Raw genomic sequence first — 21,488 nt, forward strand, 5'->3', positions numbered from 1 at the left:
AATAGTTATCAACTATGTCATTTATGGTGAACGCTGGCATGTGCAGCAATGTTCGTAATATTTCTGATAGTTTCTCCTCCACACTAAAGAAAATAATTATTACCTCATAATAATGATAATTACTCCGTACCGCTGTTTTCGCGTTACGACTCGACGGTTTTCACGTTGCATAAGTCTTTTTCTGATTGTCAACAGAATGAGTTTCTATTTAAGCTAAATGGGCAGAGATTTGTGACTTTTGCCAAAGTGAACTGTGTGAGTGGATGGAATGCATCTGCTTTAGATGAAAAGTATATTAAATAAGTCCCGGTACCAAGGTTCATCCCGGTACTGGCATCCGTAGTTTCCCAGCAAAAGTTTTCAACCGGTTGCCGTAGAATTTCACCCTTTGAGAAACCAGATATATATATATATATATATATATATATATATATAATATATATATATATAATATAATATATACAGTATACGATGTGAAATATATGAGGTATGCATTATAGAAGAAGTGCACATTATACAAAAAACATTATGCAACCCAAGGTAGCTCAGTATATTACATTAAAATAATGACAGCATACATTCAAGCAATCATAGAGCAAAAAAAACTTAGAACATAAATCATATATGGGAAAGTATTTTTCCAAAGGTCCCTGATCCCCTCTCTGCTTTGCACCGTAATGACCCCTATTGGGAAGCTTCAATTGCTGATGCTTTTCTACAATCAGCCTCATCTTGAACACTCATGTGCAGCAGTGACTGGTGTGTGATTACACCCCAAGGTTGCCCTGCACGCACAGTCATTGTCTGGAGACAATGTTCCATTGTTAGCCTCTGTTCAGATTTCAGCATGAATAGGAGAATGGGGATTTGGAGTTCTGATTTTCTGAGACAGAAGGTCAGCACACCAGGGCACAAGTGTGCTCAGCCACTGGTATAGCAAGGCTGGTTGACTTCTAATTATACACATCCAGTGTATCTGATAGAAAACTTTACTCAAATACTGTGTCAGCTTTCATATCTGAAAACCTGCTCCACTTGGAATGCATCTGTCCAGCAGCTATTTTCTTATGTCCACTTTTTGGAAAACTGCTACAAAATCGGAAATAAAAACATGAATTTTTAACACTCAGTTCAGATTTGAATCATTTAAATTAAAACCTTTCAAGGTCATGTGTTTTTTTTTTTTTTTCTAGATCAACACTGATAGTGAAATTCACATGAGATGTGCTGAACATTATCCCTTATCCTTCAAAGATCTGTGGAACAAGATCCCACTAAGTAACAGAGATATCTAAAGGGCGGTTTTAAATTGCTTTAGGGGTTACGGAAGGAAATGCACTCATCATGTTCCATGCTGTCAGTGTTAAGAATGATTAGAATTTACCTTTACAGATGTTATGAGCAAAAGGTTGTAATTATTATTATTATTATTATTACTATTTATTTATTTATTTATTTATTTAGGTTCCTAAGTTAACCTAAAGCAATATTACACTAAGGGATTGCACAGCTTGACATCATAATTTCCTCCAATACAACAAAAATAGAATAAGCTTTTTGGACGGCCATATTTCATATTACTTTCATAGAGGAAGTACATTGTAATGTACATTATAAAAGTTTCATTGCAAAAGCAACTGTTAGCTTACTTCTTTTCCTGGTTTCCCTTCAGGACCATATTCTCCTTTCTCTCCCTTTTCACCCTGATGAAAAAAAAAAAGCATAAAAACATAATTCTTACATTAACAAATTGTGCAGTTACACCCTTTTTTGCCTTTCTGACATTTACTGAATAAACAGTATTGAATAATAAAGCATTCTGCCTACCATAATCCAGAACTAGCGACATAATATGTTTGTACAATAAATTAACAAACTTGATGGCTCATAGATACAACACCAGCATTATTTCCCTCTTCTATGCCGCCAATCAATCACATTTTCTAAACTTTTCATATTTTAAGACTGACTTGTCTTCACCCTGTGTCTTAACGCTTTCTAATTAACTCTGTATAAGTTCTGCACTATAAGAGACTCTCAGTAAGATTGTCATTGTCATAAAACATACTGTGATACTTCTACAATTTCTGTCTGTGATGTCACCATTTATTATACCAAATAATATACAGTAAAACTGTACATATAAGGCTATAATTCTATTTCAGGTTTCTCATGATTTATATGTCACAGAAAACCCTTGATAAATGTACAGCCTTATTATACAGTTAGGCATACATTATTATTATTATTATTATTATTGATCGACTAGCTGTTGGCAGGTGATCTGAAGGATGATGAACAATTTATCATTGCAATACATTAGTGTGGCAAAGTGCCCGTCCCCTATGTATATTGTACATGTGCGCTGTTATTATTTACTTTTGTATATTATGAGTTATGGTGATTATATGACCGGTGAAAAGCCGGTATTATAATGTATTTTGATTTACAGGGCGGATGAAAAGCTGTCCGCCATTATTTGTTATTGTTTATTATTTTAAGAAATGCTCATGAGGATGCATGGCTGATCAGCTAATGAGCATTTAATTAGCTAGCATTAACTAGTAAGATAATTGCTAGTTAACCCCTTGGCCAGAGAATAAGAGAGCTGTAGTCTAGCTGTAGACCTGCTATGTTCCTGCACGCAAGCTGAGGTCCTCTGACTCTGGCCTGCTTGTTATACCCAAGCAAAAGTGCGCCACACTCGGACATCGCTCTTTTAGCTTCATGGCCCCGACTCTCTGGAACTCTCTCCCAACTTTAGCGCTTACAGCTCCCACAGTCGTTCGCTTCAAATCAACTCTCAAGACCCACTTGTTCTCTCTTGCTTTCAATGCTTTTAAAGCCTGATATCTGTTATTAGCTGTTGTCTAAATTGCTATTTCAGGTTTTTCACTCCATCTTATCTGTATGATTCTGCTTGACACACGCATCCACAATGTTTAGAATTCACATCGTAGCCTTTTATTTAATGTAATATGCCTGTAATTAATGTATTTGCATTGTTTTTTTACTGTTTATATTTAATGTATTCTGCCTTGTATTTTACTGTATTTACTGTATTATGCATTGTTCCTCACTGTCTTGTAAAGCACTTTGTGATGGTGGTCCACTATGAAAGGCGCTGTGTAAAATAAAGGCTGATTGACTGATCGATGACAACCTCATCCGGAAAGCGAACAGACTTGTTATTCCCTCCTCACTACAACCATAAGCACTAGCCTTGGCCACAAAGGACATCAAGGCATCATTAAGACCAAACAGCTCCTCCGTGAGAAAGTATGGTTAACAGGCTGTGAAGGAAATATAATTAGTTCTGGTTGGAAATCTCCCTCCCGACCTGTGATGGCGGTAAGTAGCGAAAGGGGAAGTCTTTGGATGGGCTGGCCTGTCAGTTCATTTCCAGGGTCGGGAAGTCGGTCAGCCTGGATGAAGGCGAGACTCCTTTGCAGGAACATATTGACCTGGAAGGTAAACGAGGTAGCAGCTGCAAGCAATAAAGACAGCTGCTATCGTTTACCAAGGGGTCATGTGTGATAGCATAACGGGGCAGGAGAATCATTAATCTTTTGCTTTGCTTGGGTTTTGTTCATTGACCTGGAAGGACTGCGACAGCCACTGTGGTTACTGCCTGTGAATTTGTTTTGTGAAAAGAATATTCGTGATTGTTTGTTTGTTTTACGTGTTGTTAGTAATTGTCTTGTTTGTTAAATCACCAGACAGCTAAACACGCTTCTGGAGCTGTTGCTTTTGGGCCAGCACAAGCCGGAACTGCACTTCATAACAGTCACTAAAATTACCTGTTATCACCCACCACAAGCACTAATATACACATCCTGGACTGGTGACCGTGTTTTAGTATTGTGGGGCGGATAAGGATTATTGTTTGGGACTGTAACCCCGTTGGTCTTTGGCTCTGCGCAGTACACATTGTTGTGTATTGCCGGGACATTTTCTTTTGTTCACCAGAACTGGATAAAAAAAAAAAAAAACATTCCAAACCGGAATACAATTGTCTGTGATTACTCCTGCACTGCATCACCTCTACACCTGTTCACAATCACCAGCCACTTTGCCACACAGGCATAGACAAACAAATAGAAAATCTGATTGCTTTATGTACACCCTGTCAGTCTTCAAATCCAGTCCACATCTGTACCACTACAGATGTCTGAATGGCCTCAAAGATCTTGGCATAAGGTCAGTATTGATTTCTGTGGTCCGTTGCTCTCAGGTGACTATGACTGTTAGAAAACCAGTCATGCCTTGCCACTGTACAACTTATTATCAAAATGAAACAATGAAGTAAAGTTAAAAGAATATTGTTTAAAATCAATACTTAACTTCCCAGTGTACGCAATGCTCACACAGGTCATGTTTTAAGCCTGGCAGTTCAGTGCCGCTTCCTGCTTCATTGGCCCACGGACGATAACTATGATTATCGCTAATCATTTTTCAAAGCGATTAAATTATCACTGAACATTTTTTTATCGTGATTATCGATATTATCGATTATTGTTCCAACCCTAGTGCAAAGTAAGGTAAACAAATTAAAGTTTATGCTGTACAGCATTTCACATGCCTCATGCATCTACTTTCATTCTGTGCCCATCACAAGTACCACATTTCTCATACATTCTGCATACCAGCCATTATATATTACATAGTACTAGAGAGAAATTCCCTAATTCCCAGTGATTCCCTTATGTGTATGTTCACTATAGTTTCCTACACATTCTTATATAGTTTCCTAAATTGAAAGCTTAGGAAGTTGAAAGGTACAGTATGTTTCCAGACTTGCAGTGCAGGTTTGGCTTGGTCATGCTGCTCTGTAAAACTAGCAGATTACCCGTTTCCAAGCACAGCATATCACGACCCAACAGTTGTCATGTAAATTCTAGAAACAAGCCAGTTTACTACTTGTGGCTACATTCCCATGCCAAGCTGAACAACCTTTCATATGCAACATATTGGCAATGTAATATCTACCTTAAAGAAACAAGTGCCATTATTGCACCATGGCTGCTATACTGTAGTTAAATTCCTGTATTGCCTGATCAAACAAACTTCCAGGTTTTATAGATTTTAAAATTGGCAGGAGAAAGGCCTTCAAGAAAAACACAAACGGTATTGTCTTGGCTCCACGGTTTAACAGTGAGTACCTAGTTATGATAAAGCCTTGTAAAACTTGACTATTGCTTTTAAGTTACTTATCTAATTCAGTGTGTTTCCAATAGCCTCCACCTTGAGTACCCATGCTGTATATCTAAGTTGAACTTGAGTTCATTTGTCTATTTTTACCAGCTCAAGTGGCATCAGTTCCAAAGCACAGTCTAAATTTGTATCAGGCCCACCAAAGAAACCACTGTACTTAATAATAAATTGATAATATTACCTAAATAATGGATATTACAGTATAACATGTGCCTGTGTTGTGCGCTGACTGGTAGTTAATTGTGCTGGTGGAGACATGTCTTTGCAATAAAAAATTAAATATTGTAGGTACACAGTACACCCTCACTTGACCCTGTCCTTTTTATTTCGACTTGGGTTTACAACAATTTCGACCCAAGGTACGATATTATATCGAGCCAAACTGGCACTGGCCTACTGCCTCCATGTGCATTTTCAAAATCTAGAAAACAAATCTAGAAAAGGAATGTTTCATTTTGGGTGCCAAAGGTCATTGTAAACAAAGCCATTGTGTCTTTTTCTTTGAATGTGGTTGTTAATTCCAAGAATCTGATAATACTGATTTATTAATGTACTTCATGACATCATTCAGCATATCATACATTGCACATGTTCTAAATTATATCAAAACTGGAAAGTAGACTCTTTTACCATGTCCCAAAGGTGGCATTTACAGATATGTCTTGTAATCGAATAACATGCAAAGTTTCATGCCAAATAATATAATACAGCCTGGTAGATAGGCACTGTAAAATATATTGTGCATTATATATTATTGCAGCACAGCACCTGCATTTGTAGCTACGTGACCTATGATTACAAAAGCATTTCCTCTGCAATGCAATTTCCAAAGCAAATCAGAGCTCCCTGCTCCACCAATTTTCAATAACCCAGGGATAAAAAAACCATAAAACCATAAACCCCCTACATCAATCAATGCACTCAAAGCCAACAGAAAACATCAGCTTTTACAGGATTCAAGTACATGCTGAATCTATAATGCGATATTAATGCACTGTTGGGCAGCAAAAGAAGAACTCACTTTTTTGCCATCGATCCCATCATTACCCACAGGTCCCAGCTCTCCCTAGAATAATATTAGAAAAAAAAAACCATGTAACTAAAATACCTTTAAATACTGATATACATTTTTTTACTGCCTAGTTTTTGTTGTTTGTTTAAATAGATATATACACCAGTACTGTTTGTGTATGTTTGTACAGTTGAATACAGCCTTCCTTTTACAATACATACAGAAATTGCATAATAAAAAAATGACAGAATTAGATCATAAAAGTAATTTATTTACATGGACTAAACTGTGGTCCCTAGAACAGGTGTCTTGACACAAGTGCTGATAAATGAACACACCAGTAGAACTTAACAGTAGAGGTAGCATGTCATTATTTTATGATTTTATAAAGCTTTGAAAAATAACATTAAAATCCTTTATGTACAGTGCACTAAAGATAACTTCTGGTAAAAAAAAAAAAATTTTAATAAATAAAAATCCTGTCATAGCCATTCATAAAAATGGCAATTAAAAAACATAATAAAATGTCAAGAGAAAAAAAAAAAACATACACAAAATACATTTGCATGCATGTTTATTTTATTTATTTATTTAATAATTTTTTAATCCAAAACAAAAAGCAGTTATTAATAGTTCTAATAAATCCATGTATTTCTAAACTTTACTGTTAGTGGAGTTTCCAGAAGTCAGCGGGAGGCACTGCACTGGTATTGGTCTTATGTTTCAATACCCTGACAGGCTGATAAAGGCCATACATCCTGATCTATTTCAGGCTGAGGGTTGTGTGTTTACTGCATTTTATTAGAAGTTGTGTCTCTTTCCAGCCACTGTAACATGCCCACAGTCATGACATATCTATGGAAAATCAAAGAACACCTGGTGCAGTCGTCACGTTTAAATTGTTTTGGTGTCTGATGTGCTTTGGATAATAATCACAGTAAGTGATTATTAAGTCCTTAAGTCCACTGAAAATCGATGCAGAACAATACCAAGTTAAAACAAAATCTAGACTGGAATGGTCCTTTAGTGACATATTTTGCCAGGTCTAATTGTGAATAGCTTAATTTAGCAGTTTCAGAGTTGAAATAAAAGGATATAGGGTCCATTATGAAAACAGACTGCCACTACCCCCGCCCCCGCCCCAAGCCAAGCCCTGTCTTACCTGTGGCCCTGCCAGACCTATTACGCCAGGAGTACCAGGAGACCCTTTGTCACCCTGAAAAGAAAGATAGTTATTTTACAATTGGTAGGCAGCAACATCAGAGATGAAGCAACACTTCACTGCCTCTCCTCTTTATCATGGTGTTAAATCAAAGGTTATGAAGCCAAAATAAGGGCTTCTAAACAATTTTTACTTCCAGATTTTTTGAGCCTATCGAGCTAAATATATATCTATACAATTTTAAATTATGCTGCTCTAAACCACAGTGTGCTTATAAGACATAGATGCATTTAAGATAATTACATTTAATCTAGCTACTTAGGTCATTTATATAAGATAAGGAACTTAATGAAATAGATTGATGAATCCTTAGCAACACTGACATAATTGACTCTGGTAATTATTATTAGAATTACACCATGATTGTGACATAATAGTACAGCTATAACCAAATATTTTGCATCATCATATAAAATTAACCAGTTTTGCTTCATAAAGTTCAATGAAACCTGCTCAATAATCTTACGTTAACATATTGAATTACATACCGCTTTGCAGTTTTCCATATACTTAAAGGAAAACTGACAAAAACTGAAAAATGTGAAATTTTGAACTCTAAAATGAAATACTGTATTCCAGTAGACTTTTGCAATATCATTTTGCCGGGCCGAAAAACTTTGTATATATAGCTATATAATAATATATATATATATATATATATATATATATATATATATATATATATATATATATATATATATAATATATATATATATATATATAATCCTATATTTCTCAATCCTACAATTCTGGATGATACAAAACCTTTAGCCATAGCTGTAGTCTGTGACACAGTGATCCTTGTTTTCCTGATTACAGTAGAAGTCTCAGACACTGTTGCTTTTTCTTGTTAGACAATTGTTAACATGCCTGGCCCTTTTGACAAAGCAGACAGCCTGCCGGTCTCTAAGCCACTGCTACCATACTGTAATAAAAGCTCATGTACCTTGCTAGCTGTTCATAGTTTAGCTCTTTCTCATGGCACTGTTAGGCAATGTGCCAGGGCCAGTGTCAGGGGGGGCGCGAGGGATGCGACTGCACCCGGGCCCAGCCTCTGGGGCTCTTACCAAAGATATTCTATAATATCTTTGCCGATAACAATTTCTTTTTTTTTTTTTTTCAAAGTCCATTATCAAAAAACAAAGAAAAAAACTGTTCTCCCCGTGGTTCAAAAATAAACCGTGGCAAAGTTTACTGTCAGTCAAAACACACATTCAAATCAGAGCTATGTAGGCGGGACTCAGTATGAAACTTTATAATAGGTCAGTGTCGATTAAAAAACAACAGACTGTTCCATTTACGGGGCGGGGGGTGGGGGGTGGGGTGCATTTCTTTCACAGCTGCTGTTTATAAAGATTATAACAAACAGTTTACTAACAAGGTATATAATCACAAATACTTGTGAAAAAAAAAAAAACACATAGGCCTATCAGCCAACTTTAATTCTCTGTGCAAACTGCTTCATCACACCCCAATTTTCCATAATAGGCTTGCCTGTAAAAAAAAAATTAAAATAAAATAAAAAGCTAACTTTTCCACAGCTGTGGTAATAAGTACATAACGTACGGTATATCGACTATGCCATCAAAACACAAGTCAGGTTGTTCAAAGTGAAAAGAGCAGAAAAGATGGCTAGAAATTTCCTAATTTGTACTCATTTTTGGAACAAAACTTAAATGAGTTTTATTTTAGGTTGAGGTTTTTTTTTTGGGGGGGGGGGGGGGGGGGGGGTCTACTTGCACCAGGGCCCAGTGAATCCTGGCACCGGCCCTGCAATGTGCTACTTTATTCCCTAACAGTTAGAAATAAAGTCGTCTCACAATTATTTTGAATCATAATTGAATCAGTTTTTTTTTTTTTTTATTAATCTGTTATTTGAACACTGGAATGAATCATTATAAAGGAGAATTTCACTCTTTGAAAGGGTTGTCATTTTTTTAAGCTTCAGAAAGTTCTCCTTCAATTAGTCTCTTTGATATTCAACGTGAATTTGCAGAATGAAACCCTGTGTAAACATGCAGTTCTTCTGGGATTTTGAAACACAGCCAGTCGCAATTACTGGTAGAGAATTAACGAACAGTGTCAAGCCAGGATATCCAAATTAACTGAAGCCAGTTGATGGGCTTCTAATTTGTATTAGTTACACTATGTTTCCACTATGTTATGTGGTGTCTACACCTTTAAAATTACAGTTTTAAATGTATGCACATTTGCATTAGACTATTAGTATTCCCCTATATGCTTTGGGGTTGACCTATATACTGGGGATATAGGAACTGAGAAAAGTAAGCAAAGCTTGCAAGCAAGTAAAAATGTTTGCTCTGTACACCTAACCAACTTATTGTGTATCAACAATTAACACACAAGCCTTACATTAGCAAGTTTCATCACAGATTTACAAGCGTTTCTCTATAAATGTGACATCCAGGCAGGCAGGACCTCATTCTAACCCCATATTAATAAAATTCAACTGATATAATGAAACAAGTACAGTGTATGTATTATTAACTCCTATTTAACATAGTTCTACCCTTCTAACTTTTTTTTTTTTTTTAAATAACTGTATCAATATTATGGCTCATAACGGATGTAACTCCAGTTCCTTGACGACCAACAACAATACTTTTGGGATATGCTTGCCGCAGGCCAGGTATTTACTGAGCATAAATGCCAGAGTTGCCGATAGGTCCCGCCCATAAGTAGTCACTCCGCAGAGATCACGTTCTCTTTTGTATTGAACCCTTGAATGGGAGTGATACGACCTCACTAGGTCTGTTGGTCATCTTCTCTTTCAGAAAACTGGGGCTAGATCTGTTACCTATCATTCCCTTTTAATTCGAAGATGAATATCATATCACATATCTCAAAGACGTTGGAAGGGAGCATGAGCGGAGACAGCAGTCGAGAGACGTCTCGCCACCACCAAATTAATGTCTGTGGTGTGAGCGTGCAACCTCAAGGAGCCTTGTGCCTAATGGAATCCCCAGAGTCCTTTCACCATGACAGAAGAAGAGCTGGTCAGACTGACGCAGCACTCTCGTCCTATCCAAATAACCTCTCAATGCCCGAATCTCCGATCCTCCTCCGAAGAAAAAGAAGGGGGATGAAAGCCTCTAATTCCACCAATTGGTTTAAGTGGAAAGCCGTAACCACCTTATGGAGGAAAACGGGGTTCATGCGTAACGACCATCCCCATCATCCCATACATGCATAAAGGAGCTGTGCACTGACAGAGCCTGTAGCAAACTAACCCACTTAGCGGGGGTGATGGCTAAAAAAAAGGCTGTCTTTATAGAGAGGTAGTTCAACTCTATGGAACGTATAGGCTCAAACGGGGCCTTAGGCATATCCCAAAAGTACTGTTGTTGGTCATCTTCTAATTGAAAGGAAACTAGACAGTTTGAATTTCAGTTTTTAAGACGTGTGCACATGTCTTTTCATAATTCATTGCTTGCCTCTTCAACTTTTCTACCTCATTAAGATATATGAACCTTATGGTCAAACTTGTTCTTTGCAAGACAGTATAAAAAGGTTCATCCACATTTGCCTAAAATTCAATTTTGAATTAATCTTCTACAGTTGATATTATTATAATGAACGCTGACAAAGGTTTCAGTGCAGTACTATGCAAAATATGTACCTATCTACCTATACTTTATCTATCATAACAATAAAATGACACTCATAGCCTGCAGCAGGACACGTTTCAAGGAGATGCAAGGAGTCTGTTTTTATTTTTGTATTACTTAGGGAAAAGGGAAATGTTGTAGCTTAATGCATGCAGACTTGTTTTGTTAACAGCAGCAACAACTAGCACATCACAATGTAATTTTCAGCAGGGAAGCCTGCACAGGTGTAGAAGTTGAGAGTAACAACCACTCTCTGACTTTTAGTCTCACATTTTATGATGCAAAAAGCCCTTGTGGGCTTTGGAACCTGTGCTAGTTGAAATGTTGGCTTGTGGCTATTAGCTTTGTCAGAAACAAGGCACACATTGGAAACCAAGTGACATGAATGACAATCCATTGTTTAAGCCCTTTCCATATTATTTTTAGCCAAAATTAATAAATATAACAAATTTGTATTTACCTTCATACCAGGGTTTCCTGGATGTCCATCTTCACCTGTTTCTCCCTGTAATTAAACCAAAACAATGAAAACAAGAATAAAACCAAACAGATTTGCGAGGCTGGAGCAGCCCTGCATCATCACACTACAGCTGTTACTAGGTCACTGTATAACAGGACCTAACAGCTGGAGCTCTGGGTACAATTACATGGTCATCTGAAAATATAAAACGCATTCTGTACTTGACTTGTTATACTAGATACAACTTTTACAGAAGCCGGAACACCAAGATGCTTGCATCTTTGTGTGTTAATATTAAGATTTCTATAGAAATAAATACTGCTAGTACATTTTAATGCAGCTAATAGAGAACACCGATACTGATCACTTCATTGGGTTTTTATTGTATTCATCACTTGACATTTTCTAACAAAAACAAAAATTTGATAGATGTACTACATATTAAAATAAAATTTTAAAAAAATGATTGCCTCTGTTGTAAAAGTACAGGTAGATGTGCCAATTAGGGGTATATGTACTAAGATGGACCAGTCTCAGTACAGATATACCGCAGTTTGTATTTTCGTTCCGACAATTCACAGAGTGCACATTTTGTCGTATGTACTAAGAAAAAATGTGTTAATGAAGACAGCCTCAATATACTAATTTAAATATTATTTGCATCGTCTTAGCGAGATCTCTAGTGAGAGTTGTGCGTCATTTTTTCAAATAAAATAGCAGCAGTTGAGTTGTGGTTTGCTGCAGCAGAGGGTGCCCGAAGGATAACGTCTATACATGCAAGGGTGCAAGAATCAAAATAACATTGCTTTTGTTAAATGTAAACGTCATCTGTACAATGCATTCTGTTACGTCTTCATTTTACCTATTTTAATACTGTTTTTATGAAAGGCAGTTTAATCCCATCAGATTCTATAGTGGGGCCCCAACCTTCACCCCCAAAAAGCTTTTCAGAATCATACAGTAGACCCTTGCTAAACTGGACAAGTTTCTCCAACATAAGGAGGTGTCAGGTTTACAAACAATACAATAAGATCACACACGTGTGTTTTTGGTAGGCTACACATTGACTTATGTAAAAATATCAATCTGTTCAGTCGGTCCATACATTATAGTAGTAAAATCCAATGAATACTTAGCACACTTTTTTGTACTTTACCCTACTGGTAACACAGAGTAACCCACGCTGCTGCACCGTACACATTGGCGTACAATGCGAATAAAAGAGTATTTTAAATTGAAACGAAATGACATTAGGGGTTTTTATTTAATTTTAATTATTATTATTTTTAACCTGGTCTACTTAGTAGCCTAGACAATTAACACACAATATATTTGATCCCTCATTTGCACTGTCTCCACCCTGTTTTTGCGAATTTCTGCAGGAAAGCCCAGAATTACATATTCATTTAAGGCTAAAAGGCAAATAAGAACTGCGCCTGCAAAGCATTCATTAAAATGATGCTAGCAGCGTTGCGTTTGTTTATTACATTGCACGCTACACTTCTGACTGGTTTGCATGTGGTTTGCAACGATTGCAACAGACACAGTACATCTACCCCTTAATCTGCATGAACAAAAATAGCCTCCAGTTTTTTATGAGCTCTCTGTTGTCCAAGTAACCTGGTGTGTTACAGACATATCTTCTCTGTCTAATCCCTTTTTTGATCACCTTCTGAACTGCTTTTATATATTTTACTTGTGGAGATCTTTGCAGGAGTGAAGAAATATGATGCTGCTAGGATTTATAATAATAATAATGTTACATTGTATCTTCCTGGCTATTAAACACCAATTTGCCATTATTTTTTTTAGACAGACAGTTTACACTTATGTTTTATTGAATTGTTCATCAAAATATTAAATCATAAGAGGTTCAGTAGCTCTAATCCTGTATTGACAAAATCTCTTTTCAGGCAATATACAATTTTTCAATAATTTATATATTATACAGTAATATGCTCTAAACATTTTTTGACCCCTCCACAGCTGTACATTACCAGCAGAGTCAGAAACCACTGTATTGGTCATATAAACTGAAATACAGTAAACGGAAATACTAATACACCACAAAGCAGCACGCTGTCTGAGGTCCACAGTACAGTATGGAAAGATATGATTCCCTTTGGAGATTAAAAACAAAGCACAGTATAATATTGATTTGAATAGAATCAGTCATTACCTGAGTTAGTCCTCTTTTATAGTACTAGTATAATTCAGTACTATACTATATTGTATTCCACACTTTGAAAGCTGGTAACAAATAGTTTAATGAAGGTTGGATCAGTGGTATTTAAGGCCTAGATGTCATTAGGTAGCAAATATGGTGTTAGTATTGAAGTAATAAACATTAAATGACTGATTTGCTGTATTGCTTACGCAGTTAATATTATGCCCAACAATGTTAGCACCAAGTTTCATCACATTTTACATTTCTTTTTAATAAATTTAAAATGTAACGCTCTCTAGTTTAAGTCTGTCTGTTTAACTAATAATTGAATGTACTCTCATTCTTTTATTAGACTGGATGTATTTTAAATATTGTATTCCTATACATCATTTCTAGAATGTGTGATGAATCGTTAGCTCACTGCAGAAGACACTACTTGCATGCAAGTTGTTGTTTTATTAATACATATCAGCCTGTAAAACATGTTTGGTTAGCCAAGGTCTCTCCTGTATGTTTGAAGTGTATTCACTTGTAATTGGCAATACTGTACTTTAAAACACTGGCCTGTTTAATTAATATAGCTCAGTGCTGAATAATATAGTATTGTCCCAAGATGCATTTCTAATCACATTGATTATGCTAATGGTAACATGCTATATGTTTATATTTTCAAACCTCGATTTTATTTTCCAATTTATTGTTAATATTTCTTTGTATTAAACGTCTGTGAGCCGACTCTTTTTTAAAAAACTTTTTTTTTTTACAGTCAGTCCATGAGATTTCACACCTGTGTTAATCGCTATTGCTCAAGTGCTATGCAGTGTTTTCCCCAATATACAGTAGCTGTGTTTGCCATTAATTCAATACAGACATTTTGCCTCAAACACAATGCACAGAGGAGGCTGCAATGTTAATTCTTTGATGCCACATATTTTTTTTTTTTTTTATTTAGTAATTGCCAATTATTTTATGATGTTCTCCCAATTTGACATATCCAACGACCCCTTTTTTTTCACACTGCAGACTCACCATGCAGCCACCTCAGAGTACAGCATCGGAGGACAATGCAGCACTGGGCAGCTTACAGGCAAGCCCGCGGGCTCCCGGCCAGACCACAGGGGTCGCTGGCGAGGGGTGAGCCGAGGACACCCTGGCCGACCTGATTGTCATTTTCTGTCCTGTCTGATACCCTCAAACGTTACAGTAGACTTTCATGTTAGACTTGTAAATGTTTCATTTTCCAATTATTTAGTTCGGTATAGGGAAAACGACAAAGCAGTATGTAATTCAATATGTTAACGTAGCATTATTCAGCTGGTTTCACTCAACTTTATGAAGCAAAATAAGTTAATTCTAATGGATGATGCAAAGCTTTTGGCCACTTTTGGCCTGTACTCTAGACAAATAACTGCCATGACCGCTCATTTTGATATGTTAACTTTCATGAAGATGCTGCATTCAGAAGCAAGGCTGTGTTAAACTGACTCCTACAAAGGCTCTCTATAAGTGTAAGTGGTACACTCAATTTAATTAAAAGGCTTTGTGTCAGTAAATGTCAAAACACGTATTTCAGATATATCATTTTATAACACCCTGGTATTGTTTTCCTCCACTTTCAGATTGTTTGAAAGTATAAATCTAATTTTAGCTTGACTGCAAATCAATACTGTACACTGTTGGTAACACACCAGTGTTCAGAATTTATATGGGCCAATCCAATTATTGTATGGAACACTTAATCAATAAAGTCTGCTAGGAAATGTTAAATATGTCCCAACACAAGTCGGACAGCATCACTGTTTTCAAGTAATAAATTGGTAGAATTGAATCTAAGTTGATTAAAATGGAGATGAAACGCTTCTGTCACCTCTCAGGCAGAATACAGTAAGACTCCTGCTCTCAGATGTATTCATGCTTTACTTGAAATGTGTCTAATTACAGCTGGAAGCCAAATTCCACAAGCATTTAATTAAAACATACATGCAATAGGGTAACTTGCCCTCACAATAAATTGTCATACTGCTTTGGTTTATTAAGTAAAGAGAGGGAAGGTAATTGAATAACCACAACCCTAGTCTGACAATATTGGCCAATTAATTGGTTCTGGTATTACAAGCAGCATGGATTTTATACCCTCTCTACTTTTCAGTTAAGCTTATTTTGGTCTTCATAAAATGTATGCAGTGCTAATCAAAGAAATGAAAGGAATGCCATGGGTTATTTTTATGTCTGTTCAAAAACTAAGATCTAGACCTCCAAAATCGGGTTTCAATACATGGATAGAGGCAGTTGTAGGGCTACTGAAATGTATTACTGTAGCTCTAGAGATTGATGACTTTGCAGATCATATTTAATTTAGAATTTATCTCCCGCAAGAGTCTTCCTTATATAGACACTATTCAGAAGGCTGGGCAACCTGCCTTAATGTTACTGTTTGAACAACAGAGCCCTAATTATAGGGTACATTGCTTAGAAACTGAACAATGTACCATTTAGAAGTTAGCTACCAGGAAATTAGGCTGATTATCAGACAGGTAACGTGGTTATTTATAAATTGCTCATCCATATATTACAGTTATGGCATAGAGCAGATGTGGAGTGCTGTCAGCACAAAATGTTTTATTTTTTCTTTACTGGGTCATTCTTTGTAATTATTTTATTTCATAGGTAGACCACATATCAAAACTCATTTTAAACTGTAATTCCATTTTACTTGACATATTGTTTTCTTTATTGTAAAACTGTAGGACTTGAATGATAGAAAACACTTAATGATAGAATAACATTTAATCTGGCGTAATTCCCAAACACTGAAAGTGAAAAAGGCCTGCAGTTACAGTACTTTTGACAAATGTCTTTATTGCAGGACCACACATAACTAAACACAAAACTGACCTAATTGACCATCTGGTGGTAATCGCATGTGCCAACACCTGTTCACCCTAATGGGTTCCAGTCATTCCAGTCCTGGTATTCCTGTCTCCAGGCTCACACGCATGATATTCAAACATTATGTAATGTGGGTATATTTGAGTTTAAAAGTAAATTAGACAACTTAGTTTGGTCCTAATTTAATGTAGTACTTCAATGGTAGCGGTATTTAGATCAACTATGTTTTTTGGGTTTTTTTTTACAATTGTGTTCGTGTAGTGATAGAGTACGCCATCATTCCTGAACAATGCACGAACTCTTATGTCAGAGCATTGAGCTGAGGCTGAACTGCAATGGCTTTTTACTGTGATTCAATCGCTTTCAAAATTCAAATGTCATCCGCTTCAGTTGTTTTCCCTACCGTGTCCCCCTTGTCCCCTTTCTGACCAGGCAGTCCTGATACCCCTGGTAAGCCTTGCTCACCCTAGAAGAAAAAGAAAAAAAAAAGGGGGTTATTTTTAGAAGCTTGCAATTATCAACACATATAGCAAACCTATTTCGAATTCAGTTTTAGTATTTAAACACATATTTTTCAGTAAAAGTGTGTGACTAAAAGGGAATCAAATTAGTATTGTTGTTTTAACAAGTCAGGTAGTAACAATCCAGCAACAAGTTTTATTGATCCCTGTAACAGGGGACTCGCTGCACGTGATGGAAGTACTTGATTTGAATGATTAGATGATGATTGAATGATCTGGATGATGTGGAGGCGTGTTTGCGGCTTGATTGACAGGAGACAGAGACTAGAAGGTTGGGATTGACTACCTGCAGGAGCGCAGGTTTATATACATAGTATAGACATGAACCCCACGTGACGCTACCAGCAATGATAGCTCACGGGGGACATATGGTAGGGTCCTGCATCGGGTCGGTTACCCGCGGGTTGGGTTCGGGTTGGAATGTGAACTTTTTCGCGGTTTGCGGTTAGGGTAAAAAAAAAAAAAAAAAAGAAATATTTGGGTCTGAATTTTCATTTCAGCGTACTCGTCTGTAACCCTTTCCCAAATAACGTATTAGAAGGTAAATGTACTGGAATTTCCTGCACTAAAGCATGAGGAGATTAGGGAGGAGTCAGCTGACTAAGCAGTGTTCTCCAAAAGTATCTAGCTGCAGAACGAAGGCTCGCACAGCGTAGCTCTCGCAGGGAGCTCACATAGGGTAGTTCTGCATGCGCAACTCGGAATTTACATTGTGCTTCATTCACCCTGAACACCCCCACCACTTGACCAAAAACAGGGAGAACAGTGAACATAGTGATTACCGTGTGAGAATTATTTGGAGATCCACAGCCAATACCCCACAAACCTTAGGTTTAGGGTTAGGTTATTCTCTTGAAATAAACTTAGTTTTAGTACCTAAATTCATCACCCTTATCAAGTGATCGGGCTATAGCATATAATGATGACGTCTATTACGAGTTGTGCATGCAGCACTACCCTGTATGAGCTGCCTGTGAGAGCTATTGCGAGTCTGAGTTATGCAGAAATACCCCTCTCATGTTCTCGCTTGTTTGATATGTGGCAAGATCCATTTATCACATCTGCTTGGTGATATTAAAACCTTGTTTGTAAACGAGGTGAAACAAAACATAGCGCAGGGTTTATATCATGTAGTGGATAATAGTGTGAAAGGTAAATCAGAAGTGTGGAATTCTTTTGGAATCATAGCGAATGAAAATAATTAACATGTGACTGGATTTGTTTCTTGTAAAACCTGTCATTATGTTTTTGTGAACGACAGCCACAAAACTGGTACATCTCTGTGAAAGCACAGGTGTAGCTCCCTTTCAACTGGTGGCATGAAAGGAAAAAAAGGAAAAGGAAAGTTTTTTTTAATAGTAAATTTAGTAGAAATAGTTAATGTTACAAATGTTAAACTATATCCAGACCGCTAGAGAAAGCTACCACGCTTTATAGCCTATTGTATAAACAAAATCTGTGGAGAATGGTAGTTATCTCTGTGAATGTGAGAGCGTGAGAGAGTCAGCTGACGCAGGCAGTAGGTAAATGACAAACACTCGTGGGTTTGGGTCGGGTTGCAGATCTAAAGCGGGTCGGGTCGGGGGTAAGAAGACGGAGTTGCAGCAGGTTAAGGGTTCAGGTTGGGTTCTGTAGTAGCGGGTCCGAGTTGAAAGCGGGTTGTAAAAATCAGACCTACGGAGGACTCTAACATATGTCCGAGCATACAAAAGGCAAAATAAACACTATACAAAAAACTATCACATAAAAAGTGCCATAAACACGGCTTGCGCTACTCCACTAACAAACGGAGGTTCCGCTTCAACACCTGTCTGCTATACTGGGTAGGATCTACTATCCCAAAATTAACTCCCTGTCCCTCAGGGAGTTCACCCAACTCCAACCTTGGATATACACATGATCATTGGTGCGTTGCAGCTTTCTTCTTCCGGAAACAAACCCAGACCACCTCCCAACCTCAGAATATACATACGATCGCCGTTAGAGGTGATCGCTTCATTTCCTGAACCCAGTCGTTCAGCAGTATGCAGACCGATGCTTCAGCAACAGCAGCCTTGATCTGTATAATCGGGACCCTTTTATTCCTGGCGCTCTGCTGCACCATGCCCACCTGCTGATTAGGAGCGCGCAGCTGGTATGCATACACACTCTGGTTGTTCTCACAACTAAACATAGCAGGCAGGCTGCTACACACAGATCAGGTTACCCATTAAACCCAGCCCTGTTCTTATTTACACAATCACAACACTTGTATTTAAAATAACCAATTGTAGAAGCCCCCTCCTTTTATGCATGGTGCCAGCTCTGCTACAACCCCATAAACTTGATCTGAAATAAACAGTTTATGGGATTAAACCCAAATGCAATATTACAGGTCTGAGGGAGGTTATGAATCTCTGACTTTTTTTAGCAGACTGGTGAAAACAAAGAGAATTGGCAACATTTAGTTTTGTTCATCAGCCATGAACAATAAAACAAGTTGCTTTTTGGTGTCTTGTTACTGGTAGTAATAATATTTAGTAGTATTTCTAAAGAATTTAAACTTTTATTTCATTACACAAATAAGACTCCTTTCATTTTGATTTTAATTAGTGAAAAAATACAAATATGCATTTCTGTTCACTGTTACACGTGTATTAAAATGTCATTTGTATTAAAAAATGCAGAAATATAATGGATGCATTCTTTTGCATGCAGTATTACTTCAGGGATTTAAAATCTTGAATTTGAATACAGAGCACACGATACACTCAGAACAAACTGTACTTTATTTTTATTACATTATCTAACTAGAACAAGTGAGGACATGCATGCACACAATGTTGCAGTAGAACCCTCAGTCCCTTGTACCTTGTCTGCAGAACATTGGCATCTGTCAGTTGTTTGCTGGGCAGGCTGTGAAAGCATTCTAGGGAGGTGACTGGAAACCAGGGAAGGAATTGTGGCAGTGAGCACTTTCTTTGATGGGCACTGAAAAACATGTTTCAATCCAACTATTACAATAGCTGTAAAGCCGAATACAATAACACACTACTATACTGCTGAAAACTTACAGCTATGACTAAAAGACAACATTTCATTCCCTAAAAATCTATTTTTTGAAAAAGAAAAATGACATCTGTCCGGCCATATCATCACCGACGTGTTGAAATCTGTAGCAGATGAGATTTGATGCCAAACTGTAAAAATGTTAATAAAATGAGGGGGGAGAGGGGCACATTGCCCAGGTCCAGCTGTACAATAACACATTTTCTCAAACAGTTGGGTTGCACCAGTCCTGCTTTTTTAACTTAATTAATGTGGATTACTCAATGAGCACACATTTTCCTCTTTGTTAATTAATTTATACCACCTTAGACCTAACTTAGAATCCAACTAGACTGTCAAATATTGTACAGTGTAATAATATATGATAACTAGACAAACTTGTGTAATGTTCAAAACCAAGCCACTGTTAAAACATCCACAATATCGTGGTAAAAAAATAACCAGTGACAGCTACCAAATGTACTGATCTTTTTATTTTAAATCTGTTGTACCAACTATGGTGCCAACAAATGTAAATAATTACGTATGTAGCAATAACACCATTACAAGCGTTTCTCCTGTACGGAATTCCTTCAAGGGTGTTTTCATGGTTAGTTGTCAAAGTCATCTCTGAACACACGCACGACATTCACACCTGTTTTCAACTGCATCTTTGTGATTGACCTTTGACACCAGGAATGTCTTTTCCTTGACTGAAATCAATGTCCTTGTCATCAGTCATGCCTTTTAAACACAAATTCCCAGTATCGGCATGACACACTCATCACTAAAAACTCTTACCGCAGCACCTTGCATTTCACAGCAGTTTTCCAGTTCAGCCATTTCCGAATCACAGTAAATTGTTATTTGCTGAAGTTCAATCTGGAAGACAAAGCCCAAATTCAAATATTCAAATGACACTTTATTAAGTATGAAAGCTAATGAAAATATTGTATTTAAGAACACATTTCCACATGTTTTTCTATTAGATTCAGTCTTGCTTTTACACATACTAACTGTTAAAAAAAAAAAGTTTGGTCAATACTCACATCAACTGGCCTACCATCTTCAATCCGAGTCGTAATTAGAGTTCTGCCTCCAGCATCAATTGAGTCCTTCTCATCAGTCAGCCTGCTTTCAATAAGATTACAGTCCATGTAAAGGGAAACTATTTTGGACTGGACGCGGAGTCCCAGCTTGTGCCACTGCCGGTCGAACAGAGAGTGAAGATCTCGACTCTTGAAGGTGTAACGGAGAGTGTTCTTCAGGAGACCCATTGCTGTAAATTCTAACATCTTTTTACTTCCATCTACAATAATAGAGACCTATGGGAAAAGTACTGAAATT

The 21,488-nt window shown here is 37.1% G+C and overlaps 1 protein-coding gene across 1 annotated transcript in view; it reads right to left on the minus strand.

Moving 5' to 3' along the window:
• The window catches only part of LOC121316638 (collagen alpha-1(XIX) chain-like), a 91,784-nt gene that overhangs the window by 61,388 nt on the left and 8,908 nt on the right, over positions 1 to 21,488 (minus strand). The window contains exons 5-12 of the mRNA XM_041251678.1: positions 21,191 to 21,466; positions 20,943 to 21,023; positions 19,965 to 20,084; positions 16,997 to 17,059; positions 11,538 to 11,582; positions 7,389 to 7,442; positions 6,236 to 6,280; positions 1,650 to 1,703 (exon numbers count right to left, since the gene is read on the minus strand). Of these exons, the coding sequence (XP_041107612.1) occupies positions 1,650 to 1,703; positions 6,236 to 6,280; positions 7,389 to 7,442; positions 11,538 to 11,582; positions 16,997 to 17,059; positions 19,965 to 20,084; positions 20,943 to 21,023; positions 21,191 to 21,466 (738 nt within the window). The remainder of the gene's footprint in view (positions 1 to 1,649; positions 1,704 to 6,235; positions 6,281 to 7,388; positions 7,443 to 11,537; positions 11,583 to 16,996; positions 17,060 to 19,964; positions 20,085 to 20,942; positions 21,024 to 21,190; positions 21,467 to 21,488) is intronic.

Source organism: Polyodon spathula, chromosome 6 (assembly GCF_017654505.1).
Source record: "Polyodon spathula isolate WHYD16114869_AA chromosome 6, ASM1765450v1, whole genome shotgun sequence".
NCBI classification, from domain to species: domain Eukaryota; kingdom Metazoa; phylum Chordata; class Actinopteri; order Acipenseriformes; family Polyodontidae; genus Polyodon; species Polyodon spathula.